The 26,815-nt window shown below is 44.6% G+C and overlaps 1 protein-coding gene across 11 annotated transcripts; it reads left to right on the forward strand.

Annotated features, from left to right (window-relative positions):
• Positions 1-967: 967 nt before the first annotated feature.
• ankhd1 (ankyrin repeat and KH domain containing 1) lies at positions 968-26,815 on the forward strand. Of its 11 annotated transcripts, none has more exons than XM_079167660.1 (39): positions 968-1,394; positions 4,694-4,847; positions 10,380-10,536; positions 10,728-10,890; positions 11,077-11,224; positions 11,317-11,550; positions 11,673-11,767; positions 12,628-12,783; positions 13,379-13,460; positions 13,705-13,896; positions 14,010-14,119; positions 14,784-14,871; positions 15,474-15,601; positions 15,706-15,849; positions 15,963-16,077; positions 16,207-16,469; positions 16,611-16,898; positions 16,991-17,408; positions 17,515-17,654; positions 17,759-17,870; positions 17,986-18,131; positions 18,229-18,371; positions 18,789-19,002; positions 19,119-19,294; positions 19,560-19,722; positions 19,813-19,908; positions 20,019-20,135; positions 20,264-20,432; positions 20,563-20,759; positions 20,881-21,224; positions 21,406-21,558; positions 21,758-21,907; positions 22,487-24,077; positions 24,272-24,461; positions 24,863-24,988; positions 25,213-25,464; positions 25,586-25,770; positions 25,858-26,025; positions 26,176-26,815. In XM_079167660.1, the coding sequence occupies exons 1-39, from the start codon at positions 1,116-1,118 to the stop codon at positions 26,233-26,235; spliced, it is 8,106 nt and encodes a 2,701-aa protein (XP_079023786.1). In that variant the 5' UTR covers positions 968-1,115; the 3' UTR covers positions 26,236-26,815. The 11 variants fall into 11 exon arrangements, with proteins under 11 accessions (XP_079023786.1, XP_079023790.1, XP_079023783.1 ...); XM_079167664.1 differs by having other exon boundaries at positions 15,963-16,065; XM_079167657.1 differs by having other exon boundaries at positions 11,673-11,765; positions 12,620-12,783.

The following is a 26,815-nucleotide window of genomic DNA, read 5'->3' on the forward strand; positions in this document are numbered from 1 at the left end:
TTTTTATGCAAATGCTTCCTAGGAGGGAACCGGACACATTTACAATGAGATCCGACACGTTTTGACTACGCAACTGCTGGAGTTAAATTTAAAAAAGTTAAAATTTAAAAAAGTGTTCCATCAATGGCAAACACCTAATTTGAACAGACACTGTTTTCTTACATAATACAACACATATAAGTAATAATAACATAAAAAGAGGAAAGGCATTCTAGAAACTTTGTTGAATAGAACTATTTAAATGTTTTGGAAATAAAAGTTTAGATTTTCGTGGGTTAAGTCAAACCCATGTGTGTTTTTGTCTCTATTACATGCCTAAGTCATCTCAGCATACACAATAGGTCAAAGGATATCAAGGGATTATGTGTTTTTTTATTTGCAGTAAAACATCCATGTAAACAATTCATTTCAGATTACAAATGTCATCATGGTCCAAGGTGAACAATGTTTTTTTTCTTGTTTTTCTGTGTGCAGGTTTATGTTTTGTCTTATATCAATGCCCCTTAAAATGTCCTCCTCTGTTTCTTCTAATTATAATCTTATTTATGCCCATACACTAATTAAAGCAATAAAATACAGCTTATGTAATGTGTGAGGTTCAGTTAATGATATTCATTGGCATTTAAAGTAAAATAAATGGATAATTAAAATGTACAAAAGGTGCCTATTTACTCTCACATTAGCTCTTACATATACGTGATTTCCCAATAAGAGTTTACATGAACTAGTAAAGCTAGCTACCAGTTAAGTTGGCCTACCATGTCACATCTTGACGTTCGTTCTACAGCCTCGTGATATTGGTAAACCTAACATGACGTTGCGGTCTCATGTTTGACAGGCTTTAACTTTGACCAATAGAAAACAGAGTTTTTTCCTGCTCAGCCAATAGGGTGATCAGGATTTCCTAGGGAGGCGGTCGTTGTAAGAAACAGTGCGTATCGGGTTAGGTTGTTAGAAAGTTAATGGCTGGGGGAAAGAGATCCTCCTCAACCCTCGCTTCGGGAGAGTTTCTGGATTCCCTGAAGTAAAATCACGTAAATATCCTAAAACAAAGAGCCTGGACGGACGTTTACGTCAACGACTAGCTCGTGAACACAAGTATCGTGAACATAAGTATGCAGGATGCAGTAGCCGGGACGGCAATGCTGACGGACGGCTTCGAGGACGAGATTGACTCGGTGACTCCTCGCTCCCCAGTGGCAGGGATGGGGGTAGGAGCGACACCAGGAGGAGTCGGACTAGGGGGCATTGGGATTGGTGTAGGTGGAAAGAAAGTACGTTTATACGGCGAACCAGGTGGGCCTGCAGCAGAAAGACTGGATTTCAAACTGGCGGCCGCGGCCGTCCTCTCCTCGGGTCCAGGATCCGGCAGCGACGAAGACGAGGTTTCAGAGGTAGCTACGCTAAAGCTAAGCTAGTTAGCTAAGCCTAACCAGAGAGCTAGGTAACATTCCTCTCTTAGCGCGAGCTGGCTGCTAGCTAGCGAATTAGCTCGCAGTTGGCAACCACCCCCTCCCAGGCCGCTGAATTTACGTAAAATAAGCCAGCTCTCCAATCCAACAACACCTCTTGCTAGTTCAGTTGCTTACGCAGTGTTTGATATCGGTAATATGTAGTGAGACATGAGCAGTTGTTCACGCTGAGCGGGTGAAATGTTTTATTTATGCAGCGCAGGCTGTGACCACGGCCTAGTTCGGGGTGGAAGCGACGACGGCCTCGATCGGTGCTGTCGTCTCGCAAACACCCATCACAAGTTTGCGGCTCTTCTAACAGCTTTGCAGCCACAGCAAATGGAAGGTGCCCGTAAACCCAGGGACGTTCACGGCCAGCCAACTATCTGCCATTTCGTAGTTGTGGTGCAATTACGTCACTTTTCCAAAATCATGTAAATTAACTCCGATCCCTCGGCTAAGTTTCGATACGTATAGATAATACTTTGCCCCGCGAAACTCCTCTAATTTTAGGGAGTCAATGTTGACAATTAAACCATTTTTTTTTTTTTTTTTTTTGTCCATCCTTCGCCTCTTTCGGTCAGATAGCTACCACCGCTGTGTCAACTTGATTTTGTCGCAATTGAGAGCAGCTAGAGTTCATGTTGAGAGGGCTCCAACTTTCCATGTGCTGCAGTCACACACGGGGACAGGTGTGATGGCTTCTCCTCCTCAGCTAAACATACTTCAGACATGTTTTATACGAGCTCAGACGGATACATGTATTGTACAAAATACGTGTCGCTATAGCACACATTTAATATCTCACCTAAAAATCACCTTTTTGTGACGATGTGAGAAAACCACCTCTTCAAAAGGCTACTTTGTCCCAACCAAACCGTCTTTACTGAAAGTCGTGTCTAATGTCAAAATCAGTTTTACGATATTTAGGCATCTCAGCCGTACTGTTGTCATGTAACCGTGTTTACACAAATCGTATAACTGCAGCAGACTCTTATCCGTTTGGAACTTGGCAAACTGCTAACGTTAGTTAGCAAATATACGATTTGCACTAATGTATCAACGGTCTCAGTTTAATTACATTTTCATGGTAATGTAATATTTACTATCATCTTAAAGGTGGTGCAGTATCTACTGCCACAGACACTATCATCAGGGAGTCATGGGTGTGGAGAGAGCATTGACACTGCAGAGCAATGCACGTTACCTGTTGAGCTGTCTATTATACTTTACTAATATCTGACCAGAGGGCTTCATGTCTCAACTATGACAGTAAGAACGTCAGCTGATACAAATGTCAATATTGTCTGGCTTTATTGACATTTCTGTCCGAGCATCAGCTGTGTAGTAGCCCAAGAAGAATATACCAAGTTTGACAGTGACATCTCGGGCAGTTGAATTGAAACAAATTGCAAATGTGTGTCCTTTTGTGTCGTGTTTCTTGGCTCACCCGGGCCCTCTTTGTAAGCCTTAGAGGGAGTGTTTGTTGTGGTGTTTTACTCCAGTGGAGAACTCGCTGCTCTGGGCAGTAGCTAAAATCTGAGCCCCAGGATTAAGCAGATGCCATTCTAGGCCTTTCCAGCTCTCTGGATACCAACACTGTGGGAACTGTAGTTCATTAGTAGTGGAGACTGATGTCCATTGTTGATTATATAGGCCCACGTAGAACTACATCCCCCATGGGTTGTTTTACTCTGCGTTCCTATCGTATAGCTGAATTCCTCCACATTGCTGAATGCTGACTCTCTCTCAACATTTGCTCTGTGGGCCAGGCCCTGAAAGCCTGCTGCAGTTTATGGATGGACATAGACGGATTATGACCGTTACAGTTTTTGTCTGAGGTTGTTTTGCAAACTGTTGCATTATGTGAATGTTTAACTTATTCTTAATCTTATTATTACCTTGTAGGTAGGCTGAGTTAGTTGTGATGTCTGTCATCTCGGTATACCTGGGTACTATGAATATGTATTGGCCTCTCTACAGTCTAAATTTCTACGGTTGGTGTATTGCAGTTTTTTTATTGCATAGTGTTATGGGGATACTAGTAAATGTAGTTAGATCTTTGAGATTATTTCCACATGTGTACCAAACTATATCATGAGTGATTTTCACAACTAACTTGTTGTAACTAGTGCAACTAAGGATTTACTAGAATCCCACCTCTAACATTTGAAACAAGGGAGTTGAACCAGCAGTTACTCTGAAATAGACTAAATATAAACAAGTGTACTTAAGCATTTTTTTTGTTTATATTAATATTTGTTTTCTGATGTATACAACAGCTGTTCTGTTTGTCAGAGCATTACAACATTTTGAATTGTGATCAAATGATCTACTCTACAGTAACACATGTGAGTAAAGCTGTAATATCTAGAGTAAAACTATGAATTTGGCCTTTAGAAGCATTTACAACAGCTACTTAGAAGTAAATTAAACACTGTTGTTGTAGTAATGTTTGTGTTTAGTAGGTTGACTCACTTGTTTTTTTTGGAAGCATAAAATGTTGAATACAGACTATAATAGATGATAGCCAACAGGGCCAAAGCTCAGTTCTGAGGCTGTGGTGCCGTCTCTCATCTGAATCTCTCCATGTGTGCCGGGGTTTTAATTCCTGGCCGTAGCACTTCCTGTGCTTTGACTCTCTCATCCCTGCGCTCCTTTTTGATTTCCATCCGTTGGAAGAAACCGTAAATATATAAGGGCAGCATGCCTGGTCTTTTTATAGGTGGTGTGTCTATACAGCATAATGAAACTAATAGGTGATGTATAGAGAGCTGCAGGCTTATTTTAGTAGGCTTCCCAGAAGTTAGCTTCGCACTACTAGTCCCTCGACAAAAAGCCAATGTGATTTTGGATTAATGCAGAAAATAAGCTCTAGCAATCAATCGTTTATGATACTTTTTTTCAGAAAGATAATCGTCACAAACTAACACCACTTTTATGATTTTTGAAGCGTAACTACAATCGTCGGAAATAAAACGCTAAACAAACTACACCGCGGTCGCACGAACGTGAGAAAAATGCTAACTCATGACCAGGTTTTAGGTCTGATTCCTGCGGCGCTAGAGTAAGTAACATAATACATTTTACAATTTTCACGCGTTCTCATGAGGTATTCTATTTCACAAACTCTGGTCATGGTCTTTATACACAATACAGATGTTGACCAGAAACTAACATGAAAACCGCTGACAGAGGGCTCATCGCTCTTCTTTTACCCTCCTCCTCTCTATCTCTTCCAGGTGGAGTCCTTCATTCTGGACCAGGAGGACCTGGATAACCCCATCATGAAGACGGCTTCAGAGTTGCTATTATCCAGCGCCACAGATGGAGTAGATTTGAGGACAGTTGATCCAGAGACACAAGCTCGACTTGAAGCTCTACTGGAAGCTGCAGGTATGACTGCTTCGTCTCAACTTAATTCAGCTTAAGACGTGACACATGTTAATTTGTAGTTGACCGCTACCTCATTATTTGGCCACACCTTTTTCGCTCCAACCAGTCTAAATGTGTGCTTTAACACGCAGTAACTTTGAGTAATTAAGACCACACCTTTCTGCCTAAGCCTTTTCCCCCCTATCCCTTTCAAATCCCAACAGTAGTAGTAAAGGCCTCCAGGCTGAAATGGCAACAAAGAGAACCTGCCGGTTCTGCAAGTGTCGTGTCGGCACATAGTTTAAAAGTGATTTGGGTAAATTAGTTTGATTAGAACTTGTAATCTAGGTGGGATAAGGTCTATGTAGATTAATCCATTAGAGCTGGGTGTCCTGGCCTCGTTTGGGCTTACAAACATTACCGGGCAGATTAACTCTGGAACGCGCTTGAGCCTCCACAGCATGCAGAGAGCTTGTGTTGAACGGCTAATGGCTAATCTCATTCTTTTGCCCTTTCTCACTGACTAGTCGGAATTGTTCTCAAGACTTGACAATTTATATTATCTGCGCGCTTCAGATCTGTTACAGCTTGCTTAATAACGCTAATTATATGTTTTTTAATGCTCTATTGGTTTGAGCGGTCTCCTATAGTGTTTATAGCGGAAGCAGAGAGAGGAGCGTCTGTGTGTAGCTTTATTGCAGTAAGATTTGCCTCTTTTCATTCCCTGTATGAACAAAGTAGCCAAATACCAAGCCTGTTAAGACCATCACCAAGGAAGATGCCACGGAAAATATTTGCATCCACTTATGTTTGTTTTAGATTATTTTAATTATTGCACTATATTCTAGACCCCTAAAATTGGTAAACTGTGTTTTTAAAAGGGCTACAAAATCGACTGTTAATCTGCTGCCACTGTAAACGGCTTCAAATGAAATCTGAATTATTGCACTTTACCCTCCATAGCTATTGTGTTAGTGCCTCTCTTCCAATCCACTGCTCTGGATTACAGAACCAAAATAATAAATCATTTTGACATTGTCCTACTGCTCGCGAACGGTTCTTACTGCTCGCTAACGGTTGCTGAATTTGAGAATTTTGTTCTTGTGGGGAACGAAGAGAGGTCGTCCAAATCTGCTAACACAAAAAACTAAAGTTAACTGACACTCTTGACTAAGCAGAAAATCATGCAGGTCATTATACAAAATCATACAGGAAACCATTAAAATAAAGTACGTTTGCTATGTTATCTTAACGTATAGACATTATTACTGACACAAATTGATGCTTTATTTTACCGCACCTTAATTCACAAAGATGTATTATTTTAATGGAATTGTGCGGTTGTATTCTGTAGGGAAAATGCACAGTAAATAGCAGATCAGATTAGGCGTCAGCAGTTGGTCGGACAAAAAGTTTGATAGCGATCCCCTAATCATTTGAATAATCACGCTTCCATTTGGTTAGGGGTATTCTGTTCAGTTTACCAAGCCTGTTGTAAGTGTTGTGAAGAGACTATTCTTTCCCAGCAGACCTGATTACAACAAATGCAAGATGTAATACAAGTCGACATGCATTATTAATGAGAACTACTGATACTGCTTACCATACTTAGGCTAATATCTTCTATTCTCTTGTTAATACAGCTGAAATATGATTGGAATTGAAAAAAGGCGGTTAGGTGCGCACAAAACAAAGGTCAAACCAGGTGATATGAACAATATAATACCGTGAATCTGAATATGATGATTATTGAACTTGGCAGAAGCCTTCCTCAGAGCGTAGTTAGTTAATACATACAGGGGCCACTTTATTAGGTACAGCTGTATAATCTATTGCAATTCAAGAGAACAACTTACTGAGGTCATAGTTTAATGGGGGGGTGCTCTATTGCATTATTTTGAGAGGTGCTTCATTTTTTTTGTCCTCCCTGTTAACATACGCAATGTAAATATAAGATAATTAAAAACGCCTCCAATGTAAAGCAGTCCAGTACAACTCCACCACTAACTACGACCTCAATGCTAAAGCATGCAACGGAATTATTACCTCTATGACCGTATAACAAAAAACGTGAAAGCATACTTAATGGCAGAACCGTTCTATTGCATTAGATTGTACATGTTTACCGAATAAAGTGACCACTGAGTGAATAACGATATGTTACATATATTATAAACTTTAAAATATTTATAGCTTAAACCAAGTTGGTATCGTCGCTGTGCACTTCTAGATTCACATGCTCCCTTTAGAGTTCTCTCTCAGACGGCCTGAAAGCGATGAAAAGAATCTCTCTTTGGTGACAGTCCAGTGGTCATGTTACTCACAGCAGCTGTTTGCCAGGTGTACAGAGGTGGAAAAATGGGCTTTGCCCTGCAAGTTATTTTCTCTGTAATAATTAGTTTGTGCCCCGTGATGAACTCCAAATCAGCATCACGTTCTGAACAATAGCCAGGGCAGTTATACGCCGATAGACAGGCTCTCCATGTCACGATGAGCAACCTTTCTGCCCCTCCTTTAAAGATAACTATATTATCAGTTATCTTCTATATTTGCATGAAAGTGTGGAGCTTTTGACCACGAGTAGATCAATGTTATGATGCACATACAAGCTAAGCAGGCGGGTGACTGCAGAAAACAGCGGAGCACGTTGACATTTCCCAAAGAGATTAAAGATTAAAAAAGATTGATAAAACTCAATATGTACCTTTTTTTTTTTTGTCAGATCTTGGCAGTCACAGTTTGAACCATACTTTTGCGCACTAATCAAACTTGGCAAACCCCAAAACAGTGTCTATACTTCACTACTCTCAGCTTTTAAAAGACAAGAGGGCACGGACCAACAAACTCACTTTAAAGTATTTTTTTTTTTAACCAAATGAATTCAGTGGAGTTCAGAGACCAAGTTAATACAGCGGTATAAACGTTTCAGAGTGACGATACTAAAGCAGACAAGTACAAAACAATCAAAACACACACAAAAGGTCAGAGGTGCCGTACAGCTGTGGTCCAGTAATAAATGGACCAAAACTAATTAATGAAGTAAAAGTCAAGAGAACAAAAATAGTAAATGAACTACAGAGAGCAAATGAGAATTCTCATGCTGATAAATGCACATTTCCTAAAAGGCTTGCAAGCACTTTTAAGATCTGTCGCTCTGAACTGTAGAGCCTATATAAATATATAAACCTGAAAGGCATTGCCACTACATTTTCTGCTAGTAAATATTCATCAGTTTGAGCACCGTGGTAGTGTTTTCTTCACTGACAACACAAGGCTTAAAGAGCTTTCACACTAATTCTTCTACACACGTTTCACATCAGTGTTGCAAGTAGCTCTACTGACTATAATGAACACGAGAAACAGCGATAATTCATTAGCTAAGACTCACCAACGCTGACATTGCAAAATTGTACCCAGAATGCAACTCTGTTGCCCCTGTCACCATACAGGCGATCACTTGAATCCTACATTTGACACTTCTTCTTAAAGTAAATCATTTGTCTCAGTCAAGGACCGCCCTAGATAGGCTTGGTTGTCGGCTAAATGTATTGAAAGCTTTGTGTCAGACTAAATAAGCTGAAAGTTGGAGTAATCATAACCCAATCTAAAGACGTGAATTACTTTTGAATTATAGTGGTATGCATCTTGGATTTCATTTGCAGTTTTGTTAATGTGTTGGAACGGTCATGGAGTGAACTGGATGCAAAGGTGTCTCAACATACAAACAGCTAGCTAACTGTCAGTTAGGCAACCAAATACCTCACTTGACTTGACATTTGTGTCCCTGTACATCTTTCTTAATATTAACCTGAATATTAAACATGTCAAGTTAATGTGACCCATGTGGAGACTTGTGTGAATGCCAGTTGTATGTTTTGAACAAGCATGTGGTGTCCACTGACACTTTATTTTAGCCTAGCTAGACCGGAGATCATGTTGTCTGTGTAAACATGTCTGAGTTCTGGGGAGAGCAAGTACTTATGGGTAAAGCACACTGTACCACACTTACATCCTGGATCTGGATTTCAATCCATGGAATCAAATCCAGATCCAGGATTTAAGTGTGGTACAAACGCCTTTGTGCTGTGCTATTATAGGCCCAGGATTTAAGGCCACTTTACGTGGTCATTTTAAAAAGCTGCGACCAGCTAGCATCAAAAACAATGAAGCTCTTCATTCCTGCCTTGTGAGCCGTTGGCTACGTCGGAAAAGTTAGTTTATAGACTGACAAGTTGATTCATTCGTGTTAAAATATCAGATGGCAACTGCTTTTGTTCAGAAATGCATGTTGACTATTCTCAAACAAACATTGGCTGAACTTTTAATTAGCAACTTGGATGAAAACGTTTCTTCGTTGTGTGTTGGTGGGACACTGGGTGTAGTCTGCTCAGTGGCGAGCCAGTGACGTGGTTCAGTTGGACCCAAGTCACAGTCTTGACCTCACTGAGAGCTCATTGTCCTTTTTTTGCTCTTTCAAGAAAGAGTTTGAGCTAAATAGAGTAAGTTATTTTTGTTTAAGGAGTAATACACATACCTCACCCTCAGTTGGTTTCTTTGTTTTCATCCGAGGCATTTACTATGTGTTAAACCCTGACACAGGGTTTGCTCAGTCTGCTTTGGATCAGTGAACTACCTGCATTCTCTGAGATAAGCATGATGCAGCATAACATCAATGATCTACTTCCTTGACCTGTTGTTTTCCCTCTGCCTTCGGGACTATTGTGAAATCCTAGTCTGAGAGCCATGCTAAGTTTAGCTCAAGTCGCAGGCCTAGTGGTGAAAACACAGCAGGACCACAAGGACCGGAGCTCACTGAGGCCGAAAAGTTCAAAGCAAACACTTTTTTTTTTTTTCTCTCTTGGCTCTTCTTGCTTCCTATTTTTATTTTATTTATTTATTTTTTTCACACATGCCTTTTTAAAATGTACGCTGCCACACACAACACCAGCACTTGAATGGTTTCACTAGTTGGGGAAATGTCAGCCAGTTTTTTTTTTCCTACAGCATGGTTTTCCTCGTTGGCTTTTCTTCTCTTTCAGGACACGCGCATACACAAACACATTTTTCTCCCACATTCACTGCCTTTTACCATTCTACAATTCAGACATTTTTCTGTTCAACCATAACAGCCTGAACCTATGCCTACTAGCCTTTTAGGACTCGCATGACCTCCCTCACTGTAGTCACTCAAGTTCTGGTCACTGATCTGGTTTCACCCAGACATTCCCATAGCAGCCCAGCAGAGATAGTTTTGTACTGTACCATTGACCCAGTCATTGCCAAACGTATAGGACTTAAACATTATAGATGGTGTATTGGAAGTCGTGAGGAAAGATTGTAAGCCATATTAACAAATGCTTGTGTGTGTGTGTGTTTTCTGTGTGTGAATTTTTTCTATTTTCTTTGTTTCTTTTTCCTCTTTTTCTGTATGCTGCTACTAACCCTGGATTGGATTGGCTGGACTGGACTTGCTTCTTCATCTGGTCTGGTGTGGTTGTGCTCCCCTGTGGTTTGCCTTGCCCTATGCACCTCTGCCCTTTTGGTGTTCGGCAGGCATCGGTAAACTGTCAACTGCCGATGGTAAAGCTTTTGCAGACCCCGAAGTGCTACGGCGACTGACGTCATCTGTGAGTTGTGCCCTGGACGAAGCTGCAGCAGCCTTGACCCGTATGAGAGCTGAAAACACACTAAACGCCGGCCAAGCCGACAAGTATGTACCTCTCCCATACCGACGCTGGCATGTGCCAGTTTGTCTTGTGCACAGTTTCATAAAGTTATGAGTTCTAATTACCTAGCATAGTCTCTTGTCAAATCAGAGTTGCACATGCAGTATGTGCGAGTGTTTGCGTAAATGTGAGGCGTATGTGTCTTCACCTGTCACAGTGGCAGTAATTGTAGCAGTCTGGTTATTTTCAGCCGTAGTTTAGCGGAGGCGTGCTCAGATGGGGATGTCAACGCTGTGCGCAAATTGCTCGATGAGGGACGGAGCGTCAACGAACACACGGAGGAAGGGGAGAGCCTGCTGTGCCTCGCCTGCTCGGCAGGCTATTATGAACTTGCACAGGTAAGGCAGTTTGGAGTTGGACTTGATTTAGCATGATTGTGATTTACATTTGTGTGTGTGTGGTGTCTGTGCACTGAAGAAACCTTCCCGCAAAGATAACGTTGTCGTGGTATCACTAGTTGATTGTTGTGGTGACAAGCCTCCATGCTTATTTCTTAATATCATGATTTCGTCTTTCATCCGTAGGTTTTGTTGGCCATGCATGCCAATGTGGAGGACCGGGGCATCAAGGGAGACATAACGCCACTTATGGCTGCTGCCAGCGGCGGTTATGTCGACATCGTCAAACTGCTTCTGGTCCACGGGGCAGATGTTAATGCACAATCCTCCACAGGTAAAAAAAACCTCTTTATTTCTCTACAGTTATGATTATTTACTTTACTTTCTGTGTTTTGCGCTCATATTAATCTCTCCGCTGTTTTCCAGGCAACACAGCTTTGACGTACGCATGTGCCGGTGGCTTCGTGGATGTGGTGAAGGTGCTGCTGAAAGAGGGTGCTAATATTGAGGACCACAACGAGAACGGACACACGCCTCTAATGGAGGCGGCCAGTGCGGGCCACGTAGAGGTGGCCAGGGTACTCCTGGAGTACGGCGCCGGCATCAACACACACTCCAATGAGTTCAAAGAGAGCGCTCTCACACTCGCCTGCTACAAAGGTCAGAGCTCAAACATTCGTGTCTGTTCTGTTGATTGCGTTATTTTGGTTCTGTTCCTTAAGCATGCTCTTTAGTTGTGATTTAACGGTTTGGATAATGAGTTCTGGTTTTGTCCCCTGCAGGTCACTTGGATATGGTGCGTTTCCTGTTGGAGGCCGGAGCGGACCAAGAACATAAAACAGATGAAATGCACACAGCACTGATGGAGGCGTGCATGGTGAGCATCTGACCCAAACCTTTACTTAAATATTTTCCTCTCGAGGTCAGTTCACTCTGCCACTTGTTTTATATTCGCCTGTATTTTTGTTGCAAACAATTAATGCATTCATGTTAGTCAAATTTAGTTTATTTGATTTAATGTTTTGGTTTTTGAACAATTTATTTCCGTTTTTGACTCCGTTTTAGTTCAAATGAATTCACCAACATCATCAAAATTGTCATATTTTGTTAAATCAAATTGTATATCAGATTACAGATCCAACATAACCAATTCAAAATCAGCTCGTCAGCAGCAGAACCGCTGCAGACCTTCAGTGTCCACACTCGGAGGCACTTTGACAAAGCGCTCGGCACAGTCCACAGTCATGGACTTGTGCACCTCAGTGACTGGCCACACTTATTCAGTAAACATGGAGATTAGAGTCTGTGAATGGCGATGTCCCATGGTCATGATTTCAACCATCTCACCGAGCACTAACTACGAGTTTTATGGTGTTTTTCATGTAGACTAGTCCACTTAAATAGATGCACAATGGATCTGCTTGTTGTTTGAGTTAAACAACTGGAACAAAGGATGTTGGTTAGATGATGGTCATCATATCTCTATGTTCTTTCATGGACATTAATGATTACACTAGTGTGAATGCAGCAATCCGGTAAGAAAAGTTATTGATTCATTAATTATCATCAGGAATTGCTTTGTAAATTATTATAGCACCCTGTGTTAAAAGTGAATTGTGAACATTAGAGGTTCTCGGACTCATGCGGCGTGACAGTATATTGGCTTAATTGAAAAGTGATCCCATATATTTATTCAGGTGCTTATCTCTACATTCTCTGTGTGTCTCGCTGTCCCAGGACGGCCATGTGGAGGTGGCACGGCTGCTGTTGGACAGCGGCGCGCAGGTCAACATGCCAGCCGATTCCTTCGAGTCGCCCCTCACCCTCGCAGCCTGTGGAGGACACGTGGAGCTGGCTGCCTTGCTCATAGAGAGAGGAGCCAACTTAGAAGAGGTGTGTAGAGAGAGAGAGAGAGAGAGAGAGAGAGAGAGATGCCTAAATACCAACACAAGAACATAAACTACAGGAAAGGGTGCAGTTGGCTCTCTGGAGCTGTCTTTTAAATATGAACTATGTAGACTCATTTCTTTTTCTCCACAAAATACGGCAGATTTTCTGTGGTGAATAGCCTTCAACCTTTCGACAATCGCACTGCTCGGCTACAACTGGGATACATTGTTATGAATACTTTAGATAGAAATGTGAATTTAATCTGGGATTGGCATTTAACTACAACTACACGGGTAATCTTTGGAAAAAAATGCAAGTTAAAGCAAGGAAGAACTTAAAAAAGATGAAGTCATATTTCATTGCTGTTAGGTAGCAGACTCAACACAAGATGTGAGGCCAAATGGTGTTTAAGTTTTTTCGATCTCTTCTCTACCACCAAACATTTTATGTAAAGATGTCGACTACAGTGCCAGTATCGAACAACTAGCCGGTTGAAATGTTCCATCCTCAGTGAGAGTTCAGACCACGTACTAATCTTGCAGTGAGTCGTACTCGCCCCTATGTTTTCTTATCTGCGGACGCTTCTGTTTTTGTCCAGGTTAACGATGAAGGCTACACACCTCTGATGGAGGCAGCGAGAGAAGGCCACGAGGAGATGGTGGCACTGCTGCTGGCTCAAGGTAAGCAAGCTTTGCTTCTACATCTGGGAAACTGAAACTTAATGTCATGTTCCAGTGAACAGTACACACTTGTTTGGATTTGTTGCGCCCTCCCTTTTTTAAGCAGAAATAAGATAATTGAGAGAGTAGTCTGTAAAGTGTTTTCCAGCTTTTTATTTATTAAAGCATTAAAGAAATTCATGTTTTGCACTTTCTGAAAGCAAATCCGTCACTAATCGCTAACTGTCCTTGTTCTGTTGACCAGGTGCTAACATCAATGCCCAGACAGAGGAGACCCAGGAGACAGCTTTGACACTAGCGTGCTGCGGAGGCTTCTTGGAAGTGGCGGACTTCCTCATCAAGGCGGGCGCCGACATCGAGTTAGGCTGCTCCACACCTCTAATGGAGGCTGCGCAGGAAGGCCATCTGGAGTTGGTAAAATACCTACTGGCTGCAGGTGAGCTAGAGCAACGACTAGGAGAGCAAAGAGTATGCGTAGCTGTGTTTTTAGAAATGTCACAGTTATACCTCTGCACTCACAACCCTAATCTCTTGGTTTTTGTCATTCAGGGGCAAACGTTCATGCCACCACGGCGACAGGTGACACAGCGTTGACGTATGCGTGTGAGAACGGACACACTGATGTGGCCGATGTGCTGCTGCAGGCTGGAGCCAATTTGGTACGCCATACTCTTTAATCCTCACTTGTGATTGGCCCTTTGTTATACACTAGTGCGGTGCCCACTCAACATGTATACTACTTACATTTCACTTCTACTTCTGAGGAAAATATTGCAGTACTACATTTAACTGACAGGAAAATGTTACTCGCTACATTGCAAATTCCATTTTGAAAATAAAACTGTTTTCTATCCACGTGTTTTGACACCAGGGAAGTAAATAAGAGTCCGGTACCGATCCAACGTTTTCAGTCCCGATACCTAGGTTTTGGGTATCGGCTGCTGTGAAGTACTGATCCCATACCGGTGTTTAATTATTGAGCTGTAAGCCTCACTGTGTGAAGAGACTGGGATCATCCTTTTATGTGTACGGTTCTGATCTACTCTACACCAAATGTTGAGTAGATCAGTGAACGGGTCCTTGCTTTATAGTTGGATAGGTTTAGATAACACTAGAACCAGAGCAAAGTCTTTTTGTGTGCAGTTATTAATTGATCATGTTGAACACAGTCTATTGTGTGAAGCAAGGCTTGCAGCTTGGAGAGCTACAGCAGCAGTTTTTTGTTGAGTCATATTTTCCTGGACAAATATAACTTGTACGTCTTTTGTTTAACTTCTGGACTAACTTTAACTTAAACACACACATCTTCACCTTGTCTTCCAGGAACACGAGTCTGAAGGGGGGCGGACGCCCTTGATGAAAGCAGCGAGGGCGGGACATCTCTGCACAGTACAGTTCCTTATCAGCAAAGGTGCGTTATTCACCACCTGTTCAGAGAAAACAGTTGAATGTACTTCCTTTAGAAATTGTGATTTGTTTTTGCCTAAATCAACAAAGAAGTTATTTGAAAAGTCGAGATGTACAGTAGATTGTTGATACATGATTAAAGTCATTTTTAAGCAGCACATTTAGTTCAGTGAATTAATATATGCACAAGACTTTTTCCTTATATTTTTATAATTTTTTAACCTAATTTTTTTGCAAATTAGGTTTTATTAATTTTTGCAATTTGACTGGATGCTGCTCGGATTTACACTAATATAAATTTAAAGAGAGCTTTGTTCCTTCGGTGCATTGGTCACTGATGCACTTACCTTTTGTAAGTGATAACACTCGTACTAAATGATAGATTACTAATTGTTACAGTTCTTGTATTGTTGAATTTACACTCAAGTTTTCTTAGAATCCATTTTTCATAGGCTCACCCATCCTAATGCAGCAATACTGGCTTTTATTTATGATTTATCCCTAATTCATTTGGGTTGGATTTCTAAGGAGTTTGTGTATGAGATACAAATCTAATTAATACATTCCCAAAAGCAGTGTGTTAATCCTCGTTCTTCTCGTGTCCAGGTGCTAATGTGAACAGAGCTACTGCCAACAATGACCACACAGTGGTGTCTCTGGCCTGTGCTGGAGGACATTTGGCTGTGGTGGAGCTGCTGCTGGCACACGGGGCGGATCCTACACACAGACTCAAAGTAATGCACACACTTTGGATATAGATTAGACTAGTTGGGATATTAAAAACTTGTGGACATGCATTAATATTCCATCATTGAAACCATCTATTTTTTCTCCGTAGGATGGTTCAACCATGTTGATAGAAGCTGCTAAGGGTGGCCACACCAATGTGGTGTCCTACCTGTTGGACTACCCCAACAACATCCTGTCTGTCCCAGCTCCTGACCTCTCCCAGCTCACTCCCCCCTCGCAAGATGCCTCTCAGGTAAACACAGCAATAACTCACACTTTTTATTAATGTTAACGTTTGGGGAATATTATCTTGTCTTATAGTTGATTTTGAGAGCTTAAAACTAAACATGTCCTCTGTCGTATCAGGTTCCACGCGTCCCATTCCAAGCTCTCGCCATGGTAGTGCCCCCTCAGGAGCCCGACCGAGCCCCATCAAGCATCGTCACCCCCCCACCCGTCTCCAGCAAAGGTAATCAGTGCTGTAAGTCCTGTCACCCAGGGAGAGTACTCACGAAATGTGAGTTTAAGACTTCACTCCCCAGTTTTAAGGCATTTTATTCTTAACCCATCCCAATCCTCAACTTCTTGGATCTCTTTCGTTCATATCCAGGCGTCTCCAAACAGAGACAAGCAGCCCTTCAGCCCGGTGTCCCCAGCTCAGTTGGCCGGGGGCCTGAAGCAGAGCCTCTGCCGCCCTTCCACTTGTGCCAGCCTCTAGAGTGCATTGTGGAGGAGACGGAGGGAAAGCTGAACGAGCTGGGCCAGAGAATCAGCGCCATCGAGAAGGCCCAGCTTCAGTCGCTAGAGCTCATTCAGGGGGAGCCGCTCACCAAAGACAAGATTGAGGAGCTGAAGAAGAGCAGAGAGGAGCAGGTATAAGTCATCATCCATTTAGGATCCATTGTTTTCAGAACGTTAAGATGGATTTTACCGTACATCAAATTCACACTTAAATGTTGTTTTGCATGCATAGCAGACGTTAGTCAAACATGGATGTGGCTGTTCCCCACTTAGGTGCAGAAGAAGAAGAAAATCTTGAAGGAGCTGCAGAAGGTGGAGCGTCAGCTGCAGCTGAAAACACAGCAACAGTTCACCAAAGAGTATATGGAGGCGAAGGGTTTAAAGGAGGAGCAGGAGGCCGGACAGAGCCAGGGCCCAGGCCCAGGTCCCGGATGTACAACATCTGTACCCGGAGCGCTTCTGACCATAACAGGTGCCCAATTACACACCAGCTCTGACACGGATGAGGAGGCCAACAAAGATGGGGAGCAAGAGGAGCAGACAGGAGAGGAAGGGGAAGAGGTGAACCTCTCATTTTTATGTCATGATGTTAGTTCTGAGTCCTCTATCACTGTTTATTGGCCTGAGACTCATGGTGTTTTGTACTTTTTCAGGATGACGATGACGATGACGAAGAGGAGGGCTCGGAGGAAGAGGCAGATGGAGAAGACGCCGATTACCCCAAGCTTCCTCAGGTGGGCACAATCCTCTACAGGGATGGGCCACAACCGCCGCAGCAGCCTCCTCTGCCCCCTTCGCCTCAGGCCCAGCCCCAGCCTCCTCCACCGCCTCTTCAGACTGCCTTCGTCCCTATCCAACCACTGCCAGACTACAACCCTGCGGACTACCCGGGAAGCACCAGCCCAGAGCTGCAGAGGGTACTGGTGGGGCAGCAGATGCTGGGCCAACAGCAGCAGGGTCAACAACTGGCTGGGTTAGGCCCAGGCATGATACCTCAGCAAGCCCCAGATGGGCTCATGGTAGCTACACCTGCACAGACGCTCACAGACACGCTTGATGACATCATGGCAGGTAAGTGCATTTCTTTTTAAAGTCGACTCGAGATTGTTGTTGACTCTCAAATGCATGAAAGGGTCTGGTAAATCCCGAATCCAATAACTTTTTTTCTCTATTGCAGCTGTGAGCAGCCGCGTGCCCATGCTGAACCCTACGACCTCGCCCACGCCCCTGTCCCAGCCACCCACACAGATGCCCGCAAACATCGCCTCGCCCCCTTCAGTCCTGCCCCTCTACCCCTCTGTTGACATCGATGCACATGTAAGACACGGGGCCAATTTTGACGTGACAAAGACCTTTTTAGATTGACAATGCAAGCGAGTACTTGCGTGCACAAAGTCATCAACCCTGTTTCCCCCCCACAGACGGAGAGTAACCATGACACAGCGCTGACGCTGGCGTGTGCAGGAGGACATGAGGAGCTTGTGTCTGTCCTCATTGCACGGGGAGCCAACATTGAGCACCGGGACAAAAAAGGTATGAAATCGTGATAATAAATTGGGCAAAAGAAAAATGGTATGGTGTTATGAACAATAGGGAGGTATGAATTGGATTTTTGAGTATGAATTCACGTTGTCTCTGTTCGCCACAGGTTTTACTCCTCTGATCCTGGCTGCCACTGCTGGCCACGTTGGAGTGGTGGAGGTGCTCCTGGATAAAGGGGGTGACATTGAGGCTCAGTCAGAGAGAACCAAAGACACGCCCCTCTCGCTGGCCTGCTCCGGTGGACGCCAAGAGGTAGACGCACCGTCTTTGAGTTTACCTTCACAATCCTGACGTTCCTGTTTAACTGTCTCCTGGCTTTAACTATGCGACTGTCATTTGTGTTGGTCAGGTGGTTGAGTTGCTACTGCTTCGGGGAGCTAATAAAGAACACCGCAATGTTTCCGACTACACGCCTCTTAGCCTGGCTGCCTCTGGGGGTTACGTCAACATCATTAAGATACTCCTCAATGCCGGCGCTGAGATCAACTCCAGGTGAGCAACAAGAACCTCGAGAATCCTTCATTTCCAGGATGTAATCCCTCTTTTTGATCTGAATGTGACAACGTCGTTTTAGTTCCTGGAAGTGAATGGTGTGGCACTTTAGAGACACTTTTTTTTTAATGAAACTGTGCCAAACAAATACATTTCTGTAAAATGTGCCTTTGGGTTTTAGTCACACCCAAAAGTAATAACATAGTGATTAAAAACGTTATAGCAGCTGCTACTTTGATAAATGCTGCTCTGCAAAAAGTTAAAATTCATGTACATTAAATTGCAATGAAACCATAATGTGTACCAAGACACATATTCAGTGATGTATGTTATGCTCCTCGGAGCACATTAAACAGTTAAATGTGTTATTTAATTTGTTTGTACACTTAACATTTTGTGTATTTACTCTCGCACCAGGACTGGCAGTAAGCTGGGAATCTCTCCTCTGATGCTGGCAGCCATGAATGGTCACGTACCGGCAGTGAAGCTGTTGCTCGATATGGGCTCGGACATCAACGCCCAGATTGAGACCAACAGAAACACAGCTCTGACCCTGGCCTGCTTCCAGGGCCGGGCTGAGGTCGTCAGTCTGCTGCTGGATCGCAAGGCCAACGTGGAGCATCGTGCAAAGGTGAGGAGTCTGGATCACATTGAATAAGGAATTCATTTGTAAATGTTGTCGGCCTTCACTGGCTGAGCCCGCTGTGTAGCTGGCTATCTTGCTGAGTAACCTCTCACTTCATTCAGACTGGCCTCACTCCTCTGATGGAGGCCGCCTCAGGCGGTTATGCAGAGGTGGGCCGAGTGCTTCTGGACAAAGGCGCCGACGTCAACGCTCCTCCTGTTCCCTCATCCCGAGACACCGCCCTCACCATTGCTGCTGACAAGGGCCACTACAAGTTTTGTGAGCTGCTTATCAACCGGTGAGTGTCCTTGGGTGTTTGTGTACAGGACCATGTTCTAGTTTTCTTATAATTAAATAATCCTCAGTCACAAAGCCCCTTATTGCTGGTTTCAATGCAACCCGAGGTGGTGCTTTTTTTTCACATTATTATCTTAGATGCTGGTGAGGCAGAAGTATAACGGCACACTTGCCTTGGTGATTAGAATCAGGTGTCACCCATAGATTCAGCCTGTTGCCATCTGCCTGTCTTATCCTTAAGGCAATACTTCTTCCTGTCTTTGCAGGGGTGCCCATATCGACGTGCGGAACAAGAAAGGGAACACTCCTCTCTGGCTGGCGGCAAATGGAGGTCACTTTGACGTGGTCCAGCTCTTGGTGCATGCCAGTGCTGATGTGGATGCAGCCGATAACCGCAAGATTACCCCACTCATGGCTGCTTTTCGCAAGGTGCAGAGTTTACCGAAACCCTGAATGTTAGTGTGTCACGCTACACTTTACCACGCCTCTGGTTACTAACTATTTTACTTCACATTCCAGGGTCACGTGAAGGTGGTGCAGTATCTTGTGAAGGAGGTCAACCAATTCCCATCAGATATTGAGTGCATGAGATATATCGCCACCATCGCTGACAAGGTATGTTGATTTCCTTTACAGTCATCAGTCTGCCTCATCGATTGGAATTGACAGAGCTGATGAAGATGTTGGCAAAGCTGTAACTCCAGCTGTGTTTCCTGTTGTTGCAGGAGCTGTTGAAGAAGTGCCACCAGTGCATGGAGACCATTGTCAAAGCCAAAGACCAGCAGGCAGCCGAGGCCAACAAGAATGCGAGCATTCTCCTCAAGGAGCTAGACTTGGAGAAGGTAATGTCAAACCCCGTGGCTGTGTTTTGGGAGGTTAAAGCATTCTGAATACTTTGCATACAGTGGATGAGGATAAACATGTTTTTTTTAAAACAATTTTTTTGACAACTCTGTGTTGTGTGTGACAGTCCCGAGAGGAGAGCAAGAAGCAGGCCCTGGCTGCTAAACGTGAGAAGCGTAAGGAGAAACGCAAGAAGAAGAAGGAGGAGCAGAAGAGGAAGCAGGAGGAAGAGGAGGGTCAGAAAACCAAGGAGGACTTCTCTGAGATGCTGGAGCAGAAGGAGGATTCAGCTGATGGTAACGTTTTATGACTTTTGCTATAAGTTAAGAGACAGCAGAATTGTTTTTTAGTTTCTAAAAGTTAGTTATATTGTACAAGAATTAAAAGGTTGGTAACCGTTGAATTTGACCTATTCTCCCCCCTCAGAAGAAGAGGTTCCTATTGAGCCTCCGAGTGCAACCACCACCACCACCATTGGTATATCTGCCACCTCCACCACTTTCCCTACAACTTTTGGGAAGAAGCGAGCGAGTGTGGCCACTACCCCGAGCACCAATCGCAAGAACAAAAAGAACAAGACCAAGGACTCGCCCAACGAACCCATCATATTACAGGATCCGCAGGTGAGCACTAATGCTTTTTATCAATGATACCGTTTGTCTTTTCTAAATCACGGTTTGCTGTGTAGCTGTGGTTATCCAGACTAAAAGCACAGGTATGCTGACGTCTGTGTCTTCCCTCTAGGTTGCACTAGCACAGCACAAGGCTGACAAGAACAAGATCCACGGTGAGCCACGGGGCGGGGGACTGGCGGGTGGAAACAGCGATTCTGACCCCTTGGATAGCACCGACTGTGCCAGCGAGAGCAGCAGCAGCGGGGGCAAGAGTCAGGAGCTTAACTACCTGCCTGACCTCACCTCCTCCGCCTCCTCCTCCTCCTCTTCCTCGTCCTCCTCGTCTTCAGTGCCCTCCTCAGGAGCTGCCCAGGGCCTCCTGCGCGGCCTAGAGAAGAGACACTGTCCTCAGCCGCAGACTGAATGCAAGGTGGACAACAAGGTCACAGTCTCCATCTCAAAAGCAACGCAAAAGTGAGTCCCTGACGGAGCGGAGCTCATTCATCATTCAACGTGTGTGTAGCTGCTCATCTAGTGAAAAGAAGAGTTTTAGGAATGCTGTATTTATGTGTGAACTATATGCAGTACGTGTTATTTCACTATTTCAGTGTCAATAGTGTCAAATAACTTTGTTATTTTGCCTGTTTTGTCACAGAGCTCTGGACACGAGCGACTCCTCGTCCAACTCCTTGCCTTCTCCATTCAAAACCATGGCTCTTCCCCTCACCTCACCAAACAGTAAGCTCAGCCTCACAAGCCCCAAGAGAGGCCAGAAGAGAGAAGAAGGTTGGAAGGAGGTGGTCAGAAGGTCAGTTGTTTGCAACCTTTCACATGGTTTTAAATTGACATGGCCACATTTTAATTAATGTGCACCTATCTAAAAGGAAAAAAATCACCACGGAACATATTTGCTTTGAAGAACATTTGTGACGTAAATTGCCAGAAGTAACGTTGACATCTGCCAGTATAGACACACAGATAATGAAATTTCACTGCTTCTTTTGAAGATCAAAGAAGCTGTCTGTGCCGGCCTCTGTTGTATCTCGGATCATGGGCCGAGGAGGATGCAACATCACAGCAATCCAGGACGTGACGGGAGCACACATTGACGTAGACAAACAGAAGGACAAGAACGGGGAGAGGATGATCACCATCAGGTAAATGTGATGCCCTCTGGTGGACTGTAAACGGCACTGCAGCTGGAGTAGAACAGTTGGTGAGCTGCATTAAGCATGTAAGCCCCTCTTGGATGATGTCATTCATTCCCACTGGGCTAGTCCGACAGTGCAACAGTCCAACACAGGATTTGTAGAATTCAGGGAAGTTTAGTGTTCTATCCTCTTTATATCTCATCATCTTTAATCTTTTCAGCATTAAATGTGATGACAAAAACATCCCTCTCATCAGTTCCATAGACACTAGAACTGCTGAACATGGATGACAATGATATAAATTTGTCTAAAGCTAATTTTTAACACACAAAAAAGTCTCTGTCTCAACAACAGTGTAGGGGAACATAGACTCAGTTCCACACGCAGAGCAGAAACTTCAACCAAAGTTGATCAGTCCAGGCAGATTCCACTCGCATTGGAGTGAGTTGAATTAAAGCATAGCCCTTGGTGGATGTTGTGCCTGCATCTCGGTCCACCATTGTTATGGTGAAAACAGTAAACCCTTCACATTTGCTATTGTTAGTACACAGTAACACAGTCTGACAGAAGTGTTCTTTGTTGCAGAGGAGGGACGGAGTCCACAAGGTATGCAGTCCAGCTGATCAATGCTCTTATCCAAGACCCGGCCAAAGAGCTTGAAGATCTGATCCCAAGGAATCACATCAGAGCCCCAGGCTCTAAAACGACCTCGGCTTCCTTCTCCAGTACCGCTGGGGCCACCAGCGGTTCAGCCACTGGGCCAAAGGCCCTGAGCTCATTGGTCACCTCCACAGGCGTCTCGTTCCAGCCCTCTTCATCCTCGTCTTCACCCTCCTCTCAGGCCGGGGGAAAGCTTGGGAAGGGGCTGTCGTCAAATGTCAGACAGACCTTCCCTGTGTCTCTGCCCTTGGCGTATGCCCACCCTCAGCTGGCTTTACTGGCTGCCCAGACCATGCACCAGATCAGACACCCTCGTCTACCCATGGCTCAGTTTGGTGGCACCTTCTCTCCCGCCCCCAGCACCTGGGGCCCCTTTCCTGTGCGTCCGGTGAGTCCCGGCAGTGCTAACAGCTCCCCCAAGCACAATGGAGGAACCAACAGCACTGGAGGCCAGGCCAGACCCAACTCGAACCATAGTGAGCACAGCAACACAGCCAGCCCAGGAGCCTTGGTCACTGCCACCAACACCTCCACCACCAGTGCTCCCAACACGTCTACAGCTGCAGCCTCGCCTCATACCCCTAATCCTACTCCATACAACCCCCAGCCGAGCGTCCCCACTCCTTCCTCTGTCAGAAAACAGCTCTTTACTCATGACCACAAGTCTGCTGGTGTCATCCCTGTGTGTGTTGCTGCCACTTCTACTAGTGGCAGCAATGCAGTACGAGGCACAGGTTCTCCTGCACATCACAGTTCCACTACAACTACCGCTAATGCTCCTCAGCAGCTCGTCGGACCTATCTCACAGCCCCACCTCCAGCCAACTAAAGCAGAGCCCAGTGCTGTTGCCCCTCCTGGAAAAGACAAGCCCTCTCTATCTGTAGAGAACCAGTCTGTCTCCGTCAGTGAGAGCATCAACTCTGTGGGTTTCACTGCCCCCACCATGGCTTTACCTCCCAAGCCAGAGCCTCGACAGCAGTTACCTCCTCCCCCCTCCTCTGCATCATCTACAGAGGCCCCACCACCACTCCTCAACCCACAGGCCAGCTCCCACCATCCCTCAGCACCTCCTCCTGTCCTCTCACACAATGTTGCACACCCCAACAACACTGTACCCCACTTCTCAGCCCCTGCACCCAGAGTCTCCCATCGTATGCAGCCAACAGGGCCTTACTATTCCCTTCCCGAGCAGCAGCAGCAGCAGCAAACGCAACAACAGCAACAACAGCAGCAGCAGCAGCAGCAGCAGCAACAATCTGTGTTCGTGCCGTTCAATGCTCAGCAAGAACCCCTGAAACAGACCCAAAACCAGACGTCCCAACCGACAAATTTGCCTCCACAAGCCCAGAACCAAGGCCATGCTCAAGGCTCCCTTCAGGTCTCTGCAAACCTGGGGATGATGAACGGTTCCCAGATGCAGCACGTGGCCAATTCAGGCAAGCCTCAGCAGATACCCCCCAACTTCGGTCCTGCAGGCCTCTTCAACTTCAGCAGTATGTTTGATAACAATAGCCAGGTGAGATAAAGTAACATTTATAGTAAAAGCATTAGCATGATGGCTTCTTTTACTTTTCGCTGTTATGTAATGACTTCATGATACAAAAGGAGTTTAAATAGCTGAACAACCTTTTGGCGGCTCATTTTTTTGCTGTAACTTCAGTGCTACCATACCCAGTAATTATAACTTTGTGATTTGTGCCCGCTTTGCAGGTTGGAAACAATCAGGTGTGGGGTGCGTGCCATCTGCCAGCTCGATCGCCTCCAGAGCAGTCGTACTCGGCCCCACCAGCCTACATGAGCATGGGCCAGATAGAGAACATGATGCCCCCGCCTCCTCCAGACAGCTCCAAAGCCCCTGGCTACCGCTCTGCCTCACAGAGGATGGTCAACAGCCCCATCGGTATGACCTTTTATTTGGCTTTATACATGACTATTGTGTAGATGTTTGTTTAACTGGTTTAAATACAATAATTAAATCCTTTTGAGATTAATAATCAGTCGTTAAGAGGACTGTAACTAAAATAACTGAATCGAAAATGAGGGGAGGTAATACCTGTGTGTGTGTGTGTGTGTGTGTGTGTGTGTGTGTGTGTGTGTGTGTGTGTGTGTGTGTGTGTGTGTGTGTGTGTGTGTGTGTGTGTGTGTGTGTGTGTGTGTGTGTGTGTGTGTGTGTGTGTGTGTGTGTATGCAAATCATTTACAAAGTGAGAAAACAAAAGACCAAAAGGTGAAGTTTTGAGGTACAGTTTGCTTCCTCATGTGCTCAATAATGAGCTGTCTCTTTAATTGTCTGCACCTACAGCATTGACCAGCTATGCCACCAGTATCTCTGGCAGCCCTGTGTATCTGCACGGTCATGCAGGAGTCGGCACACCCTCATTCAGCAGACAGCACTTTTCCCCTCACCCATGGAGTGCATCCACATCAGGTACTAGGCTCTTTTTTTTTAAATTCTGATTTTCTTAGAACTTTTCACCCTTTTGTTATCTATTTAGATTTTTAAAAAAGGGGGGTTTCTAACTGTTCTTTTTATATTGACTTGTTTCTTCTGTAACCCTTTTTAAATTCATGAATTTTCTTTTTAGTACTTTCAAATGTGTAAATTTGATCTGCCTCTAACTATTTCTTCCTGTACGGTCTCTTCTACACCAGGTGAATCTCCTGTCCCGCCTCCATCTACAGTGTCCTCCTCCAACCTTTCCACGTCAGCTGGTCCCCCACCTCCCCAGCCTAAGCAAGGCAGCTCCTCACAGCAGGACCGGAAGGTTCCCCCACCCATCGGCACAGAGCGGCTGGCCAGGATCAGGCAGACTGGTTCTGTCAACCCACCTCTCCTCACCACCAGCTACACGGCATCTGTTGGACAGGGAGGCATTTGGTCATTCGGGGTTGGCAGTGCTTCGGGTAAGAGCAAAGGCAAATTTTGTCTTGGTATTTTGTAATTAATCTCAGAAGTGTGACTTAAACACAATCGCATACTTCGATTTCCACTAATAATGCCAACCCTCTGTGTGTCTTGATACAGAGGCCATGTCCGGTTGGTCCCAGCCCCTGATGAGCAGCCACATGATGCACCCTCAGCTGCAGGCAGAGCAGTCTGCCTTCTCTCAGCACCAGCCCATGGAGCAGGATGACACAGGCATTGCAAACCCTGCTAACAACTACCACCAGCCTCAGCATTTGCCCAACAGCTACATGGACTTCCCAAAGGTAACACAGAGCCAGAGCTCTGTAGATGATGCAACCCCTGTTTCTCCTATGTGCACACCTTTTACCAATGACATGTTGTTTGTTCAGGGGATGCCTATGTCGATGTATGGAGGAACCATGCTGCCCCCTCATCCTCCCATGGCAGAGGGGCCGGGGGGACCGATGTACAATGGTTTGCACGCTGGTGACCCCGCATGGAGCCCCATTATCAAAGTGGTCCCAAACAACGCAGATAACTCTGACCCGCAACAGCAGGTAATGTCCTTTTGTTTTTATTCTACCCATGCTGTCTAATCGTATGCTTAAAGTTGAACTGTCAGGCTTGTGTTTCTGCCATTAGTCATATGTAACATTTGACTACAGTAGTTCTAACATAAACCCCTCATTGATCCTCTCTCCCCTCAGGTGTGGCCTGGTACCTGGGCACCTCATGTGGGCAATGTGCACCTGAACCACGTCAACTAGACAGCGTCCACAGCAATCAAACGCACACAGCATGACCCACAGTGCAAACATTAATTACCAACTGACGAATATGACCGAATAAGACACCGAAAAAAGAAAAACGTACAACATGTTAACTTTAGTAGAGACCTGAGAGTGCAGAGCAGAAGTTGAAGAATTGGAAGATCTCTTGACGCCATTCTTTGATGTGCCTATCTCAAACAAATAAAGAGAAAATTGGGCGAGAGCTGTTAGCAGTGTCCCGATGATGCAAACAAACAAGCGCGATCACCTGTTCAACAGGATCCATTCTCTGCGTAGTTTAGCGATTTTGACTTAAACCCACATACACCGTTCTTGGGCTGCAGGGGGCTCAACATGAAGTAGCTATTTAAACTTGGCCCAGAACTAGATGATGATGATTACCTAAAGAGAAAGAGAAATCAGAACCTTTTAGAGTGGTAAATACATGTATAATTGTTTACATACTAAAAAGGGTTAAAATGAGAGTAAATTTCATGTCGTATAGTGGCTCTACTTTATGTAGCCTGTATTAATGTGAAATATTTACCTTAATATTCAATAAAAAGATTGAAAAGTA

This window comes from Pholis gunnellus, assembly GCF_910591455.1.
Source record: "Pholis gunnellus genome assembly, chromosome: 10".
Lineage (NCBI taxonomy): Eukaryota > Metazoa > Chordata > Actinopteri > Perciformes > Pholidae > Pholis > Pholis gunnellus.